This window comes from Pelodiscus sinensis, chromosome 3 (genome assembly GCF_049634645.1).
Source record: "Pelodiscus sinensis isolate JC-2024 chromosome 3, ASM4963464v1, whole genome shotgun sequence".
Classification (NCBI taxonomy): Eukaryota; Metazoa; Chordata; order Testudines; family Trionychidae; genus Pelodiscus; species Pelodiscus sinensis.
The window spans coordinates 6,341,495-6,363,281 of record NC_134713.1 but is presented as its reverse complement, the minus strand read 5'-3'; the positions used below and the strand labels follow the sequence as shown (position 1 = coordinate 6,363,281).

The 21,787-nt window shown below is 51.7% G+C and overlaps 1 protein-coding gene across 2 annotated transcripts in view; it reads left to right on the top strand.

Annotated features, from left to right (window-relative positions):
- The first annotated feature begins 4,997 nt into the window (after positions 1 to 4,997).
- Positions 4,998 to 21,787, top strand: part of ADCY3 (adenylate cyclase 3) — a 110,355-nt gene continuing 93,565 nt past the window's right edge. Inside the window, exons 1-2 of one of the 2 annotated variants that reach the window (XM_075923299.1) lie at positions 4,998 to 5,563; positions 5,716 to 7,177. In XM_075923299.1, the coding sequence (XP_075779414.1) occupies positions 6,503 to 7,177 (675 nt within the window). In that variant the 5' untranslated portion in view covers positions 4,998 to 5,563; positions 5,716 to 6,502. Of the gene's footprint in view, positions 7,178 to 21,787 lie in introns of both variants that reach the window. The other variant, XM_075923298.1, reaches the window with a different exon arrangement.

Sequence of the window (21,787 nt, the reverse complement as noted above, 5' to 3'; positions counted from 1 at the left end):
GTGGCCGAGAGCTCCACAGTGGATGGAACAAGCTGAGAATGGGGATGGTGTTAAAATGGGACTCACCGGATGGCAATGTTACTAAGGGTACGTCTAGACTACATGCCTCTGTCGCCAGAGGCATGTAGATTAGGCTCCTGGACATAGTAAAATGAAGTGGCGATTTAAATAATCGCCGCTTCATTTAAATTTACATGGCTGCCGCGCTGAGCCGACAAACAGCTGATCAGCTGTTTGTCGGCTCAGCGCGATAGTCTGGACGCTCCCCTGCCGACATCAAAGGCATTTGTCGACCACCCAGGTATGCCTCATCCCAGGAGGCATACCTGGGTGGTCGACAAATACCTTTGATGTCGGCAGAGGAGCGTCCAGACTGTACGACAAACAGCTGATCAGCTGTTTGTCGGCTCAGCGCGGCAGCCATGTAAATTTAAATGAAGCGGCGATTATTTAAATCGCCGCTTCATTTTACTATGTCTGGTAGCCTAATCTACATGCCTCTCTCGCCAGAGGCATGTAGTCTAGACGTACCCACACAGTCATCCAAGTTCTTATTCTTAGCTTGTGTACTGTGTACTGTAATTCCTCATTTAACACTAGAGATGTTTCAGAAAATGATCGTGTTAAGTGAAAACGTGTTATGCAGGGTCAATTTTCCCATTGAAAATAATGGAAAAGGTGGGGGTTGCATTTCAAGGTGGTGGTGTCTGTTGGGAACGGGACATAAGGTTGGGGGAGAAAGGGGACTGGGTTACAGCAGAGAGGGAAGGTGTTTGGCTCTTGGGAAGGGGAGGGGAGGGGGGATTGGGTTGGGAGTATGCCCCTGTGATGGGTCTGCCGGGACCCACACTGCGTCCGGCAAGGGGAGGGTCGCCAGGGAACAGTGCAGCGAGCAACCCTCGGCAGCTTTGCAGGGAGGTGGGGAAAGCCCCGTGCAGCCACCAGCAACGGGCTGGCTGGAGAAACCCAGCCGCCGGCCTGCAAGCGGGGGCGGAGGAGAGGGAGCAAGGCGTCCGGCAAGGGGGAGTCAGTGGGGAATGGCGCAGCAAGCGGCAAACCCTCTGCCACTTTGCAGGGAGGCGGGGGAAGCCCCGTACAGCCGCCAGCAACGGGCCGGCTGGGGAAATCGTGTTATTCCGGGGACGGTTGGGTAATTCAAAAAACGTTCCCTAAAAAAAAAAATCATGCTATCGTGAAAACGTGTTAAGCGGGCATGTGTTAAATGAGGAATTACTGTACCTTCTTTGAAGAAAGGCTGTATCATTATTAGGGTTATAAAGTTGTTTCTTTGGGAGGAGCTCTTGCAAACACCAATCAAACTTGAAACGCACGGAACTCAGAAAGTGCAAGCGGACTTGGATCCCATTAACGGATGTAGCCTGCAATGTCCATGTTGTCCATGCTAGCTCCCAAGGGCTGTTGAATTGGGATCTTTCCCTAGCACTAAATTCAGATTTTAACCGGTTATTTAAAGATCATATCTATCCCCAAGAGCTCCTCTTGCTGCACATGAGCTGATTAATGTGTCATGCACTGAATTCTGAATGGTGGAGATTTGCTTTCACAGCTGAAAGCCTTTAGAGGCCTAGTGCTAAATTCTGCCACATTCTTGGTCTTAGTTTTTAGTGGCAATGAGTTCCACAGGCTGATTTTGCCTTGTGCATGAACGTTTACATTTGGAAACACAGAGATTAATCTTTAGTGTTATTCCAGAGATGAATTTGGCCCAGAGATTTTTGATTCCAGGGCGTGTTGATTCACAGCGTCTCTGTCGTTTTTTCCCTCCCATTTTTAATAGTCATGCCTACAAAAGCACCAGTATCTCCTTGTTAGGGAAGGATGTGTTGGCAGCTAAGCCATCCAGTGAGTCTCACATCCTCCCTAGCTCCCAAAGATGCATCCTGTGTCTGGAAAACCCTATTGATTATGTGGAGGGAGGGGGGGGGCGGGCTTGACAACATAGGGCTTTCGCCATAGCTCTTTGCAATCTGCTTTGGAATGCCCCAAGATATAAGTATTAGGCACCACGTGGTAAAAATTGGGTACTATCTCTGTAAATAGTATGTGAGCCCTCTAATGGTGCTCATTGTGTCTCTGTATAACAGCCAGCCAGAGCACTGGCACTAGTTTGTATGTGTGACTAGGCCTTGCATGTTGTACGCAGTAAGTACACAGAGTTATTTGAACCCCACTGGGCCCGCAGTGGTCCCTCACATTGCTGTTCACGGGCAGGAGACACTACTGGTATGTTGCGCAGATAGGGAAAGAGAGGCAGGGCGGTTAAGCGAGTCACAGGGAAAGGTGCCAGCCACCCCAGGCGCCAGGGAGCTCAGGTGACACTAGCACCTGCTTCCCACTTCTGCCTGGTGCACAGACTGTCACCCACGCAGCTTGGCTGCAGCCATAGCCTGCCACGGCTGTTCACCGCTGCCAGGGGCGCGATGGGGAAGAGCACCCAGGGCAACAGGCCGTGGAGATAAAGAGGAGGGAGTGTCAGAGGGGCAGACTAGCCCCAGCCCTCTACTTCCACCCCACAACCCAGCTTTTCCCCCAAGCTTCCCCGCCCCGCTCATACAGCAACCCCCCCCCCACACACACACCCTCACAACCCACATTCTCCGCTAAGGCACGTAGCTTCTCTAGCCCTGCTCTCATAGAAATCCCCTCTTCCTTCCCCCCCCCCCACACCCTACGTTCTCCCCTAAGGCACTCAGCTTCCCCAGCCCTGCTCACACAGCAACCTCCCCCCTCACAACCCAGCTTCTCCCCCAACACACAGCTTCCCCAGCCCTACTCACACAGCAAAACCCCACCCCCACACAACCCACATTCTCCCCTAAGGCACTTAGCTTCTCTCGCCCTGCTCACACAGCAAACCCCCACCCCCTCACAACCCACATTCTCCCCTAAGGCACTTAGCTTCTCTCGCCCTGCTCACACAGCAAACCCCCACCCCCTCACAACCCACATTCTCCCCTAAGGCACTTAGCTTCTCTCGCCCTGCTCACACAGCAAACCCCCACCCCCTCACAACCCACATTCTCCCCTAAGGCACTTAGCTTCTCTCGCCCTGCTCACACAGCAAACCCCCACCCCCTCACAACCCACATTCTCCCCTAAGGCACTTAGCTTCTCTCGCCCTTCTCACACAGCAAACCCCCACCCCCTCACAACCCACATTCTCCCCTAAGGCACTTAGCTTCTCTAGCCCTGCTCACACAGCAAACCCCCACCCCCTCACAACCCACATTCTCCCCTAAGGCACTTAGCTTCTCTCGCCCTGCTCACACAGCAAACCCCCACCCCCTCACAACCCACATTCTCCCCTAAGGCACTTAGCTTCTCTAGCCCTGCCCACACAGCAAACCCCCACCCCCTCACAACCCACATTCTCCCCTAAGGCACTTAGCTTCTCTAGACCTGCTCACACAGCAAACCCCCACCCCCTCACAACCCACATTCTCCCCTAAGGCACTTAGCTTCTCTCGCCCTGCTCACACAGCAAACCCCCACCCCCTCACAACCCACATTCTCCCCTAAGGCACTTAGCTTCTCTCGCCCTGCTCATACAGCAATCTTCCCCACCCCCTCACAACCCACATTCTCCCCTATGGCACTTAGCTTCTCTGGCCCTGCTCACACAGCAAACCCCCACCCCCTCACAACCCACATTCTCCCCTATGGCACTTAGCTTCTCTCGCCCTGCTCACACAGCAAACCCCCACCCCCTCACAACCCACATTCTCCCCTAAGGCACTTAGCTTCTCTAGACCTGCTCACACAGCAAACCCCCACCCCCTCACAACCCACATTCTCCCCTATGGCACTTAGCTTCTCTCGCCCTGCTCACACAGCAAACCCCCACCCCCTCACAACCCACATTCTCCCCTAAGGCACTTAGCTTCTCTAGACCTGCTCACACAGCAAACCCCCACCCCCTCACAACCCACATTCTCCCCTAAGGCACTTAGCTTCTCTAGACCTGCTCACACAGCAAACCCCCACCCCTCACAACCCACATTCTCCCCTATGGCACTTAGCTTCTCTCGCCCTGCTCACACAGCAAACCCCCACCCCCTCACAACCCACATTCTCCCCTATGGCACTTAGCTTCTCTCGCCCTGCTCACACAGCAATCTTCCCCACCCCCCCAACCCAGCTTCTTCCCTAGGGCCTCAGCTTCCCCTGGCCCGCTTACACAGCAACCCTCCCACAACCAGCTGCCTCCGCCCTGCAGCCCGCCCGCCCCCCCCCCCCCCCCGCACAACCCAGTTGCCCCCACCCAGTGCTTTTTCTCCAGCTTCCCCTCCATCCCCATCAATTCAGCATCGCGCCCCCCCAGGCAAATCCCGCGTCGCCACCGAGCGACCCCCTGCCGCTGCATCGTGCGCCAGCCCCTCCCCACGCTCCCGCCCGCCCCCTCCAGCAGCGGCCCCTCCTCCGCTCTGCTGCCAGGCGCAGCCCCCTCCCCGCGACGGGGCCGGGGTGGGGGCATCGCGCGGCGGCTGCAGAGCGAGCCCGGGACGGGGGGGACGGGGGGAGGAGAGCTGCGGGGGGGGGGGGGCAGCGCTCAAACTTCTCCCCCCTTCCCCTTGGCTCACCCGTGCTGCAGCAGGGAGCCTTCCCCCTGCAGCCACAGCCCGCCCGGCAGCTGCAAGCTCGCTTCCCCTTGGCGGGGCCCCCCTTCTGTGTGGGGGGGGGGGAGGAGGAGAAGGGGCTTCTCCCCTTCCGCACACCTAGGGAGGAATCTCCCCCGACCCACCCCCTTCCTCATTGTCACGAGCCCCCCCCCCCCCATAATAAAGTTGTCTTCAGCGGAGCACCCGTGGCAGCCCCCCCCCCCCCTCCGACAGCGCGTGTGCCCGGGGAGAGACCCTTGCACCGCGCAGCAGCTGGTGGGCGGGCGCGTGCGTGCACGTGTGTGTGCCAGCCCCGCACTTGTTTGATTTTATTTTCCCTTCCATAATTTCAAGCTACGCCCCTTCCCCCGCCCCCTCCCTCGTGTGTTCGCCGGGTGCCGGTGCTTGACGGATCCGCTCCCAGCCCGCCTCTGCGCACAGACTCCAGCAAGACACCCTGTGGGGCTTCCCGGGGGGGAGAAGGGACTTGCCACCGACACAACCCTCAGCCTCCCCCCCCCCCCGTTCACCTTCCATCGCGGCATTGGCTTCCCAAGGCACCCGCGGCTGGGCGTGGAGCAGGGATGCAAAGGGAGGAAGGCTGAAGATGGATGGGCAGAGGATCCAGCGGCAGAGGAGACGCGCTGACGGGGGTTTTCTGCTGAGAAGGGCGCTCAGCTCTTAAAGAGACGGCTGCTTCGCTTGGACTCTGTCACCCGTCCGGCTTCTCCTCCGGGCTTGCCCGGGAGCGAACCGAAGGCAGAGCAAACAGGAGACTGGCAGGGGATCGTAGCGGCACCGCGGGGCGTCCAGGGTCTACCCACGCCTGCACTCTCCCGGGGAAGGAGACGACCATTTCCCACCAGCCTAGCTTGAATTTCAAGGAGGCCTAAACCAAAGGAGCTGAAGACTCTTCCCCGCCTCTGTTCCTGTCTGCACTGATGGTGAGAGGGAAGAGCTGGCCTTGTCCAGTGCCAAGGCCAGGGAAAGGGCCATCCGGAGTGATGAGGGAGCTGAAAACAACAGTTTGGACAGATTGGTGCCTCTTCTGCTGACTGTCCTTCCCCCCACACGTTTTTTTTTTTTTTTTTTGTAGGCAACATCTGGATACAAACCTTCCTCCCTTCCTGTTAACAGCTGGATGAGAATCAAAGCCCCACCAGGTGCATGCAATGGCCGGCCAATGCTGTTTATTTCTTGGCCCCCATGTGCAGGGGGGAGCAGGCGTGATTCAGGGACTTGAGACCCCCGTGCATTGAGGAATATCTTCCCGGGGTTCAATTTGCAAATGGTTGCTGGGGACAGGCAGTCCCGAGAAGACCAAAAGGGAAAAAATTGGGACGGGAAAGGAGGAGAGACACCCCAAACTCTGGCTTCTCTGCTAATTAGATCCGGGGAGGTGCATGTGTCTTTTGTATTCGAAAAGCTGTTTTGATTAGGAGTGGGGAGCGGCTGGAGGGAGCTGGGTGGTTGGAGTTGCTAGTTGCAGCTCGTGATTCTGTTTCTTTGGAGCCCAGCCAATTTTTTCGTTAAATTTAATCTGATTTTTGGTGACATTTGAGAGGGGCGTGAGTGGGACCGGCAGGGGTGTTACAGAGCAGCCAGTTGACAGCTGCAGCACAGGGGGAGGCAGTGGAGACTCCCTGTTGGCTATTGGCACATTCCCCCATTTGGCGCCTGGGTTTCCGATTGGAACATCTGGCTTGAGGAGGACGTGGGTTTGGGGAGGAGGGGTGTAGAACCGAGATGCCATTGCTGTTGCCTCCTTGCCCTCGCCTTTTGGTTACCCTGAGGTAAATGGGAGCCAGAGCTCCATCGGCATAACCGTTGGCGTAGACAGGACCAGTTCTCCAAGGGTTGGCAGGGAAAAGTGGGCAGGCAGAATGCCTGGGAACAGGGCTTTCACCGAGCCGGAGTACTCTGCCGAGTACTCTGCTGACTATTCGGTTAGCCTGCCCTCCGACCCCGAACGTGGGGTGGGCCGGACCCATGAGGTGACCGTCAGGAACTCGGGCTCGTGCCTTTGCTTGCCACGCTTCATGCGGCTCACCTTCGCCCCGGAGTCCCTGGAGAATCTCTACCAGACGTACTTCCGGCGGCAGCGCCACGAGACCCTCTTGGTGCTGGTGGTCTTTGCCGCCCTCTTCGACTGCTACGTCATCGTCATGTGCGCTGTGCTCTACACCACGGACAAGCTGGCCACCATCGTGGTGGCCTCAGTAGGCCTGGCCGCCCAGATCTTGCTCTTCGTCCTATGCAAGTACGGGCTCCTGCCGGACCGCGTCACCCGCAGATTTATGCCCTACATCCTCTGGATTCTCATCGCCGCCCAGATATTCTGCTACCTAGGCCTCAACTTTGCCCATTTCCACCAGGCCAGTGACACAGTGGGCTGGCAGGCCTTCTTCATCTTCTCCTTCTTCATCACCTTGCCCCTCCGTCTCACGCCCATCGTGCTCATCTCGGCTGTCTCCTGTGGCATCCACACCTTGGTGCTGGGGGTCACCATCGCTCAGCAGCAGCAGGATTCCATCAATGGAGGGACCTTGCTACGGGAGGTAAGGAGAGCCGTGGTCCTGAGGCGGAGGTAGGCCAGTGGGAAGGAGCCTGTGAAGGACAGGAGGTTGGTGGGCCCAGAATGTGGGCTGGGGTGATGTTTCGTACGTAACTGACCTTCAGGGATGGGTAAAGAGGAAGGAAGGCTCCAGACACCCATTTTGCAGGCTCCCCGTGTGAGGCAGTAAGGCAGCCTGTACTTATGTTGAACTGGGCCAGGATGGCAGCTTGATCCAGAACAGCGTGTACCTCACTGGTGTTGCCAGCAATACTAGGTCAGACCTTGGGTCTGTCTTTCCACGTGAGGGACATTTAAACACCATGGACTTCTCCTACACAACCTCCCAGCCCTTTGCACCTAGGCTTGAGATAAGGGGATGGCGTTGTCCAGAGAACAGTAGTTCTTGAGCCAGGCTCCCTAGCAATTATTCAGAGGATCAGACACCACCTCCTGTTCCCCAGCTCCTGCTAGAACAAATATAGCCACTGGTAACAGTAGCTAGGGCTATTCTACGCAATAAAGCATTACACAATTCCCCCAGCACCTGCTGGCTGCCCGCTGTGCCCCGTGCATGACACTCTAGGCCCCTACCCATCATGGTGACGGGCATTTTAATAATGCCGACAGAGAATGAAATCATCTGGGGTGGGCACTGTCCATTTGTGCGTATGGATCATCCAAAGACCCCCGAGCATGTCACAAACTGGGGGAGTATCTTTCTCCTCATTCTGCCCCCGGGCAAACAGAAGCTCAGGGCAAGGAAGTGACTTGCCCAAGGTCACACTGTGTGTTGGTGGCGGAGTTGAGGCCGGAACCCTCACTCCCAGTCTGGTGCTTTCTTCGCTTGTTTACTTCTTCCTGGGGTGTTAGGGTGGCAGTCAGACATGCCAGGAGAAGCCCAGACCTCACACTCTTTTGGCCTCCTAAATGGCTGCCAGGGTTATTAAACTAGCTTTGAGAACATATAAACACAGATGCCCTAGCACTGTGTGCCTCCAGCTTGCCCAAAAGCAGCTGGAATTTGCATAGTCGGGTAGGGCAGCAGCTGTACCAGACCTGCTGTGAGGGCCAAGAACTGCCCATTTTCTCATCCAACACAAGATGGGGGCTCCCACCAGAAAAGTGGACATCCACTATTCCAGTGACCAAGGGTGCTACTAGGACAGGAGCAGGAAACCTGTTTGGGTCGGGGGCCACTGACCCACAGAAAAATCAGGGGGGCACCGCAGAAAACAACAACCACCACCCAACACCTCACTGACATGACCCCCGCCTGAGAGCAGAAAGACACTCCCCACATTCTCCTCACACACCAGAGCCTAGGGGGACCTGGACTAGTAGTTTTTGTGGGTCCCGATGGCTCTGGGGGAGAGTCCAAAATGAGGGGTTCAAGTGTGTGGGAGGGGGCTGCCAGGAAGGGGGCTCGGGCTGTGGGCTCTGGGTGGGAGAGTTTACGAGTGGGTTGGGGGGCCTGGGAAGGTGGTAGGAGTGGGCTGGGGATGAGCAGGAGATAGGGTGGAGAAGCATAGTTGGGGTGTGGGATCTGGCAGGGAGGGAGCGTGCAGGAGTGAGCTGGAGATTGGGGCAGAAGGTCTTGGTGGGAGAGTGCAGCAGCAGAGGGGGTGCCGGAGTGAAGTGGGGGAGTGGGGTCTGGATGGGGGGTAGCCCAGAGCCTCGGGGGCCAGATCCAAGCAAGCCAAGGGCTGGATTTGGCCTCTGGGCCATAGGTTTCCCACTCCTGCGCTATGAGTTAGATCAGTGGGAACAGGCTGTGTCCCCGACCTCTTTCGGTAAAGGCAAGACTCCTGAAAGAAATCTGCTCTAATGTGATGATTTTTTAGTAATGCTCTAACTCAGTCTAGTCTCTGGCTTCTAGCTGAGCCAATTCCTGCTTACACTGGACCAGCAGTGACGTCTATTCTGCTGCCCACTTAGCGTTCTCTGTTGGGCATTCTGCAGAGGAATGAGGGTCAAAAAGACCTTTATTTTCAAAGCCCCTCGGTGGTTTCAGATTGTGATTGAATTGAATTGTGAGGTATCAGATCCTCAGAAAATGCAAAGCATCCACCATGTGCAAGTCAGGCTCCTTTTAAGGGGTTTCAGGTCGAGCCCCTGGAAACTAAAGCCCCCGGAAACTAAAGCCCCCAAATTCATTAGGTGCTTGAAAATTTAAGGCCAAGAGTGCCGAACTTCTGACTATGGGTAAATAGGTAATTACAAGGTAAGGTGCCAGGACATGATGCTCAAAAATACATAGTATAGCTCTGGGTTTTGTAGGCCTAGTGAAACTTGCTGTTACTGTGCACTGCAAATGGCTTCCCTTGTGTTGTGCTTTGCATCAGCTCTTAGCAGATAATGAGTTTTTAGCACTTGCTTGTAAGAGCAGAGTTTGTTGTAGGCTAGATCCCGCTCTCATTGGCTTCTGTAGGATCAGGCTTCCAATGCAGCAGTATTAATCAGGATGGGCTGATGTGTGATTCAAGGGCCATATTTTGCCCTTCCTTAGTGTTTGTCATATGAGGAGTTCGACCCTCCTTAAAGGGATGGTAAGTAGCATTACGCCTGTTTTCCAGGTGGAAAATCAGCAGCTGCAGGACTTGACCAAGGCCCAGGAGCAAGTCAGTGACAGAGAAAGGAATAGAACCCCACATCTCCCAAAGTGGGGAGCACATCTCTGTGCTCGCTAACCACTCTGCCCCTGCACTGATACACAATTCACATCACAGTAATGGCCTGTGGTCTCATATCAGGCATACCCACTTTCCCGTGACTTTTCCAGTGGGAAGAATTCTGTCCAATTCCTTAGCATCTGTATCTCTGTGGTTTCTGCAGTCATCACCTAGTCATGGCATTGCATCTGATGTCTGTGATGCTTCCCTCATCATGTCTTGGTCCTTTTCTGAAGGAGTTTCACCCATTCTTGAATGGTCTCAGCTGTTTGCAAGGGCACATTTGGTTATGAGTTGCACTCGATAGGCTCTCTCCTCTTGTTTCAGGTTTTCGGGGAATGTTTTAAAGCAGCTGTTCTAGGGATGTCCAAGGGGGTAACCGGGCTCTGGTGTGTGAGACAGGCGTCACTGTGTGAGTCCGACCAACGGGTAGAACTGCTCTTTTGGCAACAAAGCAGAGGCAGGGTGTGGAAGAGTGTGAGCATGTCTGAGAGTGTTGCCACCTTCTTAAAAAACCTTTTAACAAGACGGTTACTTGTTTAACAGTTCAACCCAGCAATTCTTTGTTGGCAGGATAATCTAGACAAATACTGCCAAGAGGTAGAGATAATACAGTGTCAAGCTTTTGCCCTGGGAACAGCTGTATAGCGCCGGTGGTTTAAAGACCATTAGGTGCCTATTAACATCAGGGGACAAATTCATCCCTGCTGTAACCTCAGTGAAGTCAATGGGTTTTTTTACATGAGAAAATGAATTTGGTTCAAGAGATTTTAGACTCAGTGTCAGGCAACTGGAACAATAGTATTCACCATTCTCTAACTGCCTTAGACGTGCCTATTGGGGCATCCTTTATAAGAAATCCTCAATACCCCTCTAACTAAATCCCCATCCTGCTAATAGAAATCTGCACTGGGCAAGTATAAATTGACCAGTGCACTAGACTGAACAGCTCTTTCCTGCCACACTGTCAATCACTTTATCGGCATTCGGGATTTGAAAGGTTAATCGGTTACCTGGTTGGTATCACCTGAAATAGGTAATGGTTACCGGGGCTGCTTCAGCCCCACAGCGAGCTCACTGTGGACAGGAGCAGCTCTCATCTCAAGCAGCCTCTGTCTGTGGGGAGCCCAGGCGCCCTGTAGACAGGGGCTGCTCTGGCAGGGGCTGGGAACCAGCAAAGCCAGCTCCCAGGTCCAGCACGGCCAACCTAACATTCAACCGGTTAACTGATGAACCGGGATTTTACATCCCTAATCGGCATGACGACAAACGATGCATCATGTGTTCACAGTATATCCAGTGACTGTGTCTGGGTGTGGCTTTCGAAATAGTAACGAGTAACCCAGAGCTTGGGAACGTGATTGAGCCAAATAGCTCAGTATTTGTATGGGATGCCATTTATGCAGCCAAAATAAGAAGTATGGCCTTCTGGTGTGAGTATGCTTCAGGAACTGCAATACAAGGAGAGGCCCAGAACATGTCTGTTTCAGACCCATACATGTCTCCTTGTGACAAATTAAAACTAAAAACCCATTTAAAATAGACATACTTATTATTAGCATGTAGACACTCTGGCTGAGATCCCGGATCTATCAGTTCAGGTCCTGGATGTACAGTAAAGGACCCTGCCTCCTAAAGCCTATAGTCTTAGCAGATAAAATAGAGTATTATCCCCATTTTACAGCTAGAGGATTGAGGAACAGGGAGATTAAATGACTTGCCCAGGGCTCACAGGAATATGTGGCAGAGCTGGGGACCCAGATCCCAGGAGCCTCTCAGTCCCTTGCCTTCATCACAAGACCTTCTCCCCACAACAACACTACAAATCTTAGAACCTTCCCCCAGCCCTAACACATCCATTTTGAATCGCTGGCCATTTCAGATGTGGTGCTGGTTGCCATGTATCGTGAGTCTGGTTTACAATACTTTTCTTTCTTCCCAAGTTACACACTGTTTCCCTTCCTTGCCTCTTAGCAGGATCCATATGCCTCTTTCCAAGAACTATGTTGCAAAATGTCTTTCAAAGTCAGTTTCTCTCCCACACACCACATAGCTCTTTCCTTCTGGGCTTTCCTGGGGCCCTAAGTTGCCTGGCTTTTATTTCCGGTTTGTACCTATGGATTCCCTGTAGGGGAAGAGTTTGACAGTATTTTACACCTTCTGCTGAAATAAGGTATCTGTGTATTGCATTTTTGAAGGGTTCTGTAGTAATCCAGCTTGGTGTGGGATTTGTTAGTCTGTTTTGTCCAGTAGGCAGTATGTTCTCTTGTTTGAGGCTAGTAGAGTCTGGAGCGCTGTTCAATTCTGAGTAGAGTTGTTTGTTTGCATCATGGAGGCACTGGTAATGTTGAGCTCTGAGGGTATGTCTACACAGCAAAGATACTTCAGAATAACAGCCGTTATTTCGAAATAACTTTACCAGCGTCTACACAGCCACACGGCTATTTCGAAATTGGCAAACCTCATTCCATGAGGAATAGCGCCAATTTCGAAATTACTATTTCGAAATAAGTGCTGTGTAGAGACTTATTTCGAATAGGGGGCCTCCAGCCCTTCCCAGGGTGCCTGGTGGCCACTCTGGACACAACCAAGAAAACTCCTCTCCCTCCCCCACTCCCCAGAGCCCTTAAAGGGGTAGACTCTGGCCACAGTGCCGGTGCCAGCTCCAAGCCTGTCAGCCCAGAGCCAGCAGTCACTGCACCTGACCCAGTGACTCCAGAATGAGCCAGGCAGCCAGTGCCAGCCAGCCCTCCACCGCTCCCCAGGACCAGTCTGCCAGCTCCTAGGAGCCTGCCAGGGGCCGGAAAAGGTGGGCACCTGCCTGGTCCAGTGCGGAGATCAGGGACCTAATTCAGGTTTGGGGGGATGCCTCCAACGTCCATGATCTCCGCACTAAATGGAGGAACGCAACCGTCTACAGGCGGATGGCAGCCAGCCTGGCCACTAAAGGCCACATGTGAACCCAGGATCAGGTTTGCATGAAAATCAAGGAGCTGCAGCAGGCATATGGCAGGGCCACAGAGGGCAGCTCCCAACCAGGGGCAGACCCAAACCCCTGCCCCTATTTTCATGCCATGGACCACATCCTGGGGGGCAGGACGGTCCATGCCCCCCAGGTGGTCATCGACCCTGGGGCAGGGATTGCTGCCTCCTGCTGTTCCAGCCCCTGCTGCCTCCCCAGCTACCGCTCCTCCTCCCACTCCTTCTCCTGCTCCCGCTTCTTCCTCCCCACCATCCCCACACCCTCAGGGATGCCGAGGCCCCTGCACCTGCGGTGCTGGGAGACAGTTGGGCTGGTGAGACCCCCAACCCTGAGCCCTGAGCTTCTCCTCCCCCTTCCTCCCCTTGCCTCCCCCTGCCAGCTCCCTCCTCCCAGGTTTCCCCCTCCCCTTTCCCACCCTCCTTCCTCTCCTCTCCCACCTTCTTTCCCCGGTCTCACCTCAGTTTCATTCTCCCCCGCCCCCAGTTTTGTTCAATAAAGAGGCTTTGTTGTAATGAACATGTGTCTTTTATTGTACAGCAGGAAGGACGTGAGGGAGGAATGAGGCACAAGCCCCCAGTGGGGCACACCAGGGAGAATGTTATTGCCTGTAGAATGTGCTGCCAGGCTCGCAGCAACACATCCAGGGGAAGCACCAGAGTGCCCAGGGGCGGCTCCGGCTTCATGTTGCAGAGTGCTGTGGTGTCCTGAGTGAGGGTAAATAGAGCACGCAAAGAAAAAAATGCTTTGCTGTCCCTCAGCAAAGTAGGAAGCAAGCAGGCAGCACATTCTTAGAACCGGCTGTCGGGGGGGAGGCGGGGGGTCCCTTTAAGCACAGGTCTCAGATAGCCTCAGGCAGCAGCCACAGAAGATAACTCCTGACCTGATGCCCTGCCAGAACCGGTTCCGGCCGGCCTTAAATGCGATTCAGTGTCCTATCAGTGCAGACGCGCTATTTTGAAATAGCAGAACGCTATTTCGAATTGCATTTTGTGTCCCGACGCGTTATTTCGAAATAATGCTGTAGTGTAGACATACCCCTAGGTGTGTCTTTAGCATGGCTTTGTCCCAGGTTCCATGGTGCTGTAATGAATCGCATGCTCCGGCTTGTCCTGTTTCTCCCCTTTGCCTATGCGTCCATGTGTCTTGCCGACCCATTGAAGAGCACATGGGACCTGTCTTCAAATCATCCGGCAGTGGCTAGGACCAGCCTCATGATAGGATGACCAGAAAGAGATGTCAGGAGAACGGTCTCTAAATGGGCATGACTGTCCGGTGGAAAGGAGAGCCACCTTAACTAAATAGCTTCTAATGGAGGGTTCTAACCCTGTTAAAGGGATATGATGTGTGGGCTAAGAAAAGATACATAGAATCCTAGGGTTGGAAGAGACCTCTGGAAGCCATCGAGTCCAGCTCCCTGCCTAAGTCAGGACAAACTCCAACTAAATCAACCCAGGCAGGATGATTTTTAGCCAAGCCCGGACTTAAAAGCCTCTAGGGATGGAGATGCCACCACCTCCCTGAAGAACCCATCTCAGTGTTTCACCACCCTCCTAAGGAATTAGTTTCTCCTACTACCCAATCTAGACCTCCCTCGCTGCAACTTGAGACCGTTGCTCATCATTCTGTCATCTGCCACCACTGAGAACAGCCTCTCTCCATCCTCTTTGGAACCCCCCTTCAGGTAGTTGAAACCTGGCTCTCAAATCCCCCCTCACTCTTCTCTTCTGAAGACTAAATAAGCCCAAATCCCTCAGCCTCTCCTCATAGGTCATGTGCGCCAGCCCCCTCATCATTTTTGTTGCTCTCCGCTGGACTCTCTCCAATGTGTCCACATCCTTTTTGTAATGCGGGGCCCAGAATTGGAAGCAATACTCCAGATCCGAATAAAGGGGTTCTACAAAGAGGATGGAAACCTATGGGGCTTAAAGCCTTGTCATTCCCTGGGGATTTTCCCAGCTTGCCAGTACTCAGTGACCGGTTGTGGAGTAGAAACATGTATAACTCATCCCTGGGTGCATGGTCCTGATGAAGAACCCAGCCAGTACTGCCCAACTCTGCCCGTGCTAAGGGTTCAGCCGTCCTGCGTGGTGGAATTGGAGCAAATCCCCTGGATCAGACCAGGCCTGAGCCCTGTCAAATACATTTCTGTGATTTCCAGGCAAAGGCATCCACCGAAACCAAACCCTCCGCCATGGCATCAGCCTGTCAGTGCTCTTGTGTTAATCGTGTATGTGGTACAAAGCGTACAGGGACCAGAAAAACCTTGGCAACGCGGCATGCCTGTGTCTCTGCACTCTGGAAAAGAGGAACATTATGTCCAGAAATAAACATACGCTTTTATTATTAAAGACAGTTGTGTGATTCCTGGAGGGTGTTTCTATTAATAGAGTGACACTGGAGCACTTCTAATCTGGGCTGCAAGGCTGTAATGAGCAAAGCCAAGAAGTTCTGCCACGATCTAGCTGAAAAGGAGACTTTTGAATGATGAACCTCAGCACGGGATCAGACTTCAGGTTCCAGTAAGAAAGCTGGAAGGATGGACAGCCTAGTGCAGTGTTTCCCAAATGGTGTTCCAGGGAACCCTGGGGTTCCGCGAAGTGAAAATAAGGGTTCCGCGAGAAAATTCCATTACAATAACATGATATTATTAAAATAATAATAATAAATATTAAGCATTTATGAATTTGATTGAAACCAATTTTCATTTGTGTTGATCTCATGACCTTGTTTAGCATTTGTTTATTATTATCCTTACTTATTTGTGGTCTACTTTTTCAGCTCCATATATAAGACTGCTATTAGGGGTTCCACAAAATTCTTTTGAGTTTGAAAGGGTTCTGTGGCCAAATAAAATTGGGAAACACTGGCCTAGTGGTTACTGCACTAGCTGGATGCAAAATTTCAATTTCCTGCTCTGCTACAGACTCCCAGAGTGACTTTGGGCAAACCACTTTGTAGTTTCTGTGCCTCAGTTTCCCAGCTGTAGGGATAATAGCTCTGCCTTGCCTCTCACGGGTATTGTGAGGATAGATAGATACTGCTTGAAGAACCAGGTAGGTCCAGTAGGTAGGAGAAAGTCAAATGCTCTCCAGATCTCTTGCCATGGGATCCAACCTCTGGGAGGCTGGGCTGTTGTGTGGCCTCTTTTATGCTGTCTTGGTGCTTGCAGACCCAAGAGCAGCCTAGAGGTCCTGGGGCAGCCTGAGGAATGAAACAGAATGGAGGAGGAAAAAAGAGAATGTGAGTCAAATCTCAAAAAATCTTGAGTTCGCAGAGAGTTTTGGATGAGGTGGTTTCACCAGAAACGGTGGGTGGCAGAGGCTCTTATATAATACAACAAACTTGGTCCCTCTCTGATGAGAGGTCCCTGGAATATAAACAGAGGGACCCATTGGCAATGTTTCCTCTAATCTTTTCCAAGCATGTGCAGAATAAATTTTATGGGTACTGAGGCATGTGTGAATGTGCACCACCAACAGAAACAAGACACCTAAAAGTGGGTACTCTGCTAATCAGCTAGATGGCATTTGAATCTGTCCGGAGTGGGCACATGAGTGCACAGCTTACGGGACACTGCCCATAGGGTTCTCCTTTCTGCCTTCTTCCATCCCACATCAAAGGCTTGGAACTGTCTGCTGCCACTGAGTATGTCCATGTGTGTTATAATCCTGCAGGGGCAGGCCCAGAGACTAGTCCATGTTTAGAAGGTGGAACCTCTATAGATTGTGTTCCCAACTGGTCAGATTGAAAGGAGGAGGCAAAAGAGCAGTTCACCAACCACGCGCCGTTCAGAATCCTAGAACAGCTGTATGCTTCTGCCAAAATGATCAGCTGCAATGGTGTTAACAGTGTTGACTTTGGAACAGGCATCATTAGGCTTCAGAGTCAACATCGATATTTAGATAAATGGAGGGAAGAGTTCACCCTTTGCTGGCGCATTGTCTCAGACTCAGGAAGTCAGCACTGCCTGAGGTCACGCTTGATGAGCCTCCAGAGTTCCCAGGCCACTTCGTTAATTGGCTAAATATAGATTTTTCGTTGCCTTGCTGTAAGCAACTAAGAGAGCCAATCTTGGCCTGTTTTTTTTTTCTCCTCCCTTTTGCCAGCAACTCCATGTCAGCTTTTAGGGCAGAGCTTGTCTGTTGGTCATGTCTGGACAGTGCCTGGCACAGTGGGATATTTTTCCTTTAAGTGTTATCTTAATAGAAATAATAAATGCCACCCTGGTGTCCTCAAATTTTAAGATCTCATGCTTTCCAGACATTCCAAATGCCACTTCTAAGATCCTCTCTGCCCTTTGATTCTCGCTACTGTGTTCCCAGTTTCTTCTAAAAATCACAGGTATCTCCTAACTTTCAAAGCTCTGCAAAAATTTTCAAGTACCTAAAATGGTGTTACAAGGAGAAGGGAGAAAAAGTGTTCTCCTTGGCCTCTGAGGGTAGGACAGGAAGCAATGGGCTTAAATTGCAGCAAGGGAGGTTTAGGTTGGACATTAGGAAAAACTTCCTAACTCTCAGGGTGATTAAACACTGGAATAAATTGCCTAGGGAGGTTGTGGAATCTCTAACACTGGAGATATTTAAGAGCAGGTTAGACAAACACCTGTCAGGGATGATCTAGATGGTGCTTGGTCCTGCTGTGAGGGCAGGGAACTGGACTTGATGACCTCTTGAGGTCCCTTGCAGTTCTACTATTCTATAATTCTATAAATCTACTCCTGCCTGCCTCCACATCTGATCCCCACCCCTCCACTTCGATGCTCTCAATTTTCTCTCCTGGCCACTTCTGATGGATCCCATTTGAAGCTTTCTTCCTTCTGACCTCCCATACTTGGGATGGCCTCTCAGCTGTGGACCAGTTTCCTTCTCTCTCCTCCAAATCCCACTGCTGAGACCAGAGAGCTGACTGACAATGGGGAAGAGGGTTATAAAGCAGTTTAGGATGCTGTTCAGTTGGGAAGGTAACTGTATATCCCAAGTCAAGTGACAGCCTTTGGATCAGATCCCATGGCTAGTATAAAATGTGTGGAACACAGTGTTGTAACTAACCACATCTGGAGGACAGACATTTTGTCCCTGGTCCTCATATGGTGTAAACCAGCTCTATTGTGGTCAGTTTACACCAGCTAAGATTGGCTTACACCATCTGAGGATCTGGCTCCTGGACGCTGCAATTGCCTTAAGGCAGGAGCTCTATGACTGTCATGCTACCATGCGTCTTCAGCACACCACAGTGTGTTCTCACAGTGCAGTTGTGATGATCTTTTTTTTTAATTCAAATTAGTATTCATACAAAACCTCTCTCTACAGTAGAATAATACGGGTGGGGTGAGGGTCGGGAGAAAACCGCACATATTGCATATACAACACGCTTACGTTTTTTTTCTTAACACCTAGTTGCTAGTGAACACTCTGTGACAGGTTCCAGAACTCTCTCTGATATCAGTACGTGCAGAGTGACACCCATCTCAAGATTCCCAGTGGCTTCAGGGGAAGCAGAGAGAGGCAAACACTGGGCATTTTTGGAAATATTATCCTTAATGTTCTGCAGGTTTTAATATTCCTCCTCGGACAAAATGTCTAAAGAGAAATGTTACTTGCTACAATAGCTCGAAGAAAGGTTCCAAGCAGTCTCTTCAGATTACTAAAGTCAGACCACTGTGGCCTCTTGAACAGCACTGTAGCTATTTTGCCTGCACCATTTGTGAGTGACAATCACTCTACAATGTTTTATTACCACCCATCTGGGGGATGATGGAAGTGTGTGACCTGGATAATGAATAGGACTGCTGCTGCCGATTCAGAGTTAGTGCACAGTTAGGCACATCTCCATGAGCACAGTGTATTCCTGTTATGTATTGTCAATATTTGTAGTATTGTCGTACCGGGGAGGTTATTAACCCTGTCTCTGTTTCTCTGCCTGCTCCGTGTCTCAGCTTGGGGATTGTTTGTGTTTAGTCTTTCCTCCCAGTCTCTTTAAAGCCAGCTCTAGCTAATTGTGTGCGTTTAGCGTTAAGTAAGTGAAGCCCAAAGCAGCGTCAGCAGGGAATTTCCTGCCTCCTGAGCCGCAGGCAGTGCGACAACGTGGCTGGAGCTGAATTAAAGGTGTTAGCAGGGATTAAGCTAATGGTGTCCTAAAACCCTTCCACTGCGGTTAGGCTTGGAGTGTAGCCTTCTTTCTTCTAGTTGGTAGCAGTAGTGCTGCTTCCGTGTACCTCCTCTCCTAGCTGTTCTGTAGCTTCCCTCTCCTCCCTGCCTTCTGTCAGGAGATCCTTGGCAGGATGTTGCCTCTTGCCCGCAGCTTGGAATCCAGCTCAAGTCAGTGGTGAGTGTCAGGAACGACAATTTGGTGGTCTGTGTCCAGTTCCTAGTGGACAAGAAGAAGATTCAAAGTCCAGAGGAAGGACGGCCACTCGCTTTAAGCTTTATTCTTCCATTCCTCTTTGGCGTGATCAAGAGGAGAATTAGAAATGCTGCTCTTCTTACCTAGAAGGAAAACAAATGTAAGAGCTCCTCTGGACTGCTTGCCATATAGCCGTGTTTGATGAGACTTTCCCATGAGGGCAAGGGACTGGACTCAATGACCTCTCGAGGTCCCTTCCAGTCCTAGTGTTCTATGATTCATTAAAAGAAGTGGGGATTTATTTATTTTGTGATAACCTTCCTCGAGGGCAGCACAAATTCTGTGCTTTTGTAACCCACACACTTAGGCTATGTCTAAACTACGATCCTCTTGCGGAAGAGCAAATGCAAATGGAGTGCTCATTTGCATCTGACGCACTCTCATTTGCATTTCCTCTTTCTTTCCCTTTTGTGCAAGAGGTTTTTGTGCAAAAAAGCACTGTGTAGATGGTGCCTCTTTGTGCGAAAAAACCCTTTTGCGCAAGAGCCATTGAGGAAGAACTGCTTGAGAAAGAACGGCTCTTGCGCAAAAGGGTTTTTTTGCGCAAAAAGGCGCCATCTATACAGTGCTTTTTTGCGGAAAAACCCCTTGCACAAAAGGGAAAGGAAGAGGAAATGCAAATGAGAATGCGACATATGCAAATGAGTGCTCCATTTGTATTTGCTGTTCCGCGAGAGGATCATAGTTTAGACATAGCCTTAGTGAGGTTCACTGTCCCATGTTGAGGCACTTATACCACTTACAGTGAGCGATAAGAACAAAACAACAAATGGTCTGGTAGCACTTTATAGGCTAACGAAACGTAGATGGTATCATGAGCTTTTGTGGGCACAGCTCACTTCTTCAGATGACCGGAGTTATGAGTTGAGGATATGAAAACTGGAAATAAATAGGAGAGGGACGGGGAGGCGGGAGCTTTTAGGATTGCCAGATGGTTTCAACAAAAATACCAGACACACTTGACAGTACATCACAATCTACATTACATCTTATTTAGAAAATTTGTTTCCCGAACAGAAAGCTCAAATAGTGGGCTGTCCAGTTCAAAACCGGACACCTGGCAACCCTAGGAGCTTTACAGCCTTTGTTTCCAGGTTTGAATCCACCTGGTGATGGTTACATTTTGGCTCAACTTATTTCTTGTAGTAGGGAACAGGAGCAACTTGGTTCATGGAGAAATGAGACCCAGGGGAGGGGAGAATTCAGATGGTCCATGGAGAAATGAGACCCAGAGACGGGGGAGGGGGAAATTCAGAGATGAAAGTAAGCTGATGTATTGCTCCCGCAAGAGCTGACTGGGTGGTGGCAAAAGCCAGCAGGGAGCTATTTAAAGAGCTAGCAAGGACCCAGGTTGCAACGGGACATTCCCCATAAGAAATTTTGAGTTGCTTTCACCTCTGGGGAAATTCCATCTTGCTAAAGTATCCTGAAAGGACTCCACCAGCCAAGCCCATCCTGGGCATCTCTCTGCTAGGAATATCTACTGGGCTGAATATCTCTGGGTTTAGATGGTGAATAATAAGTGTACTTGAGAAGAAGCTCTCTAGGAGAGGTGGATTTTGTGTAGCCCTGGAGCTTACAGAACATCACCGGGCCTTGTGAGCAGACAGAGCCTCCTTAGAATAGTTGTCATGACAACATGGGGAAGTTGTTTAAAATAGCAAGTGGCTGGTGTTTGGGAGGATGTGCTGCCCCTTCCCCCCACCCCAAACTTTCTCTCCCCTCCCCTCTTAGAAGTCTCTGTTGGGGGGGGGGGGTTTCCCTGTCGCTGGGAATCGCCCATCCTCTCCTGCCAGCACGACTGCATTGCACAGCCATTCCCAAGCGGTACTGGCTGGGAAAACCAACTCCGTGGACTTGTTAGGGTGAGCTGCCACTTGTGTGGTATTGTGCCAGGTCCAGAGCAGATTGGCTCCTCCTGGGGCAGAGAGGGGACAAGAGTGGGTTCTGTTCCCCCTTGCCTGCCAGCCCCTCTGCCTCCCAGCTCTGGGAGTCAGCCTGGACCTCTTCCCTTCGTCTTCATCGTCATCGGGTCCGGACAGCAATGTGTACAACAAGGCCCCAGTTCTGGTTGGAGTCTCTGAGAGGACATCTACCCTGCATTGTAAACCCAGGCCTACTCGGTGTTCCCAAGCCTATGCTTGAGTGCCCCCACACAGCACTGTAAAACCTGGATTTACAGTGGCTGGACCTAGGGCTCAGAGCCATGCTGGGGCATCCATGCTGCTCTACACAGACCTTTGGACATGGGCCTATGGTTCAAGCTGCATCCACATGGTAAAACAACAGGGTTTGGACCTAAGTCACAGCAGGAGTTGGGCTCAGACCCAGGGGGACCTGTGTTTTGACTGTTTGCTTCCCTGAATCAGCCCACTTTGGATGCGTGGGAAACCCACATGGCAGCAAATGCAGACAGGGCTTGCATAGCCCAAGAGGTCTAGTTTGGGACTCTTGGGATAGGTGTGCATGTAATTCAGAAAGGATAGTCAGGGATGCTGCCTCCAGCTGAGGTTAATCCTGTCCTTAGACTTAGAGGGAGAGCAGAAATCTGAAAGGC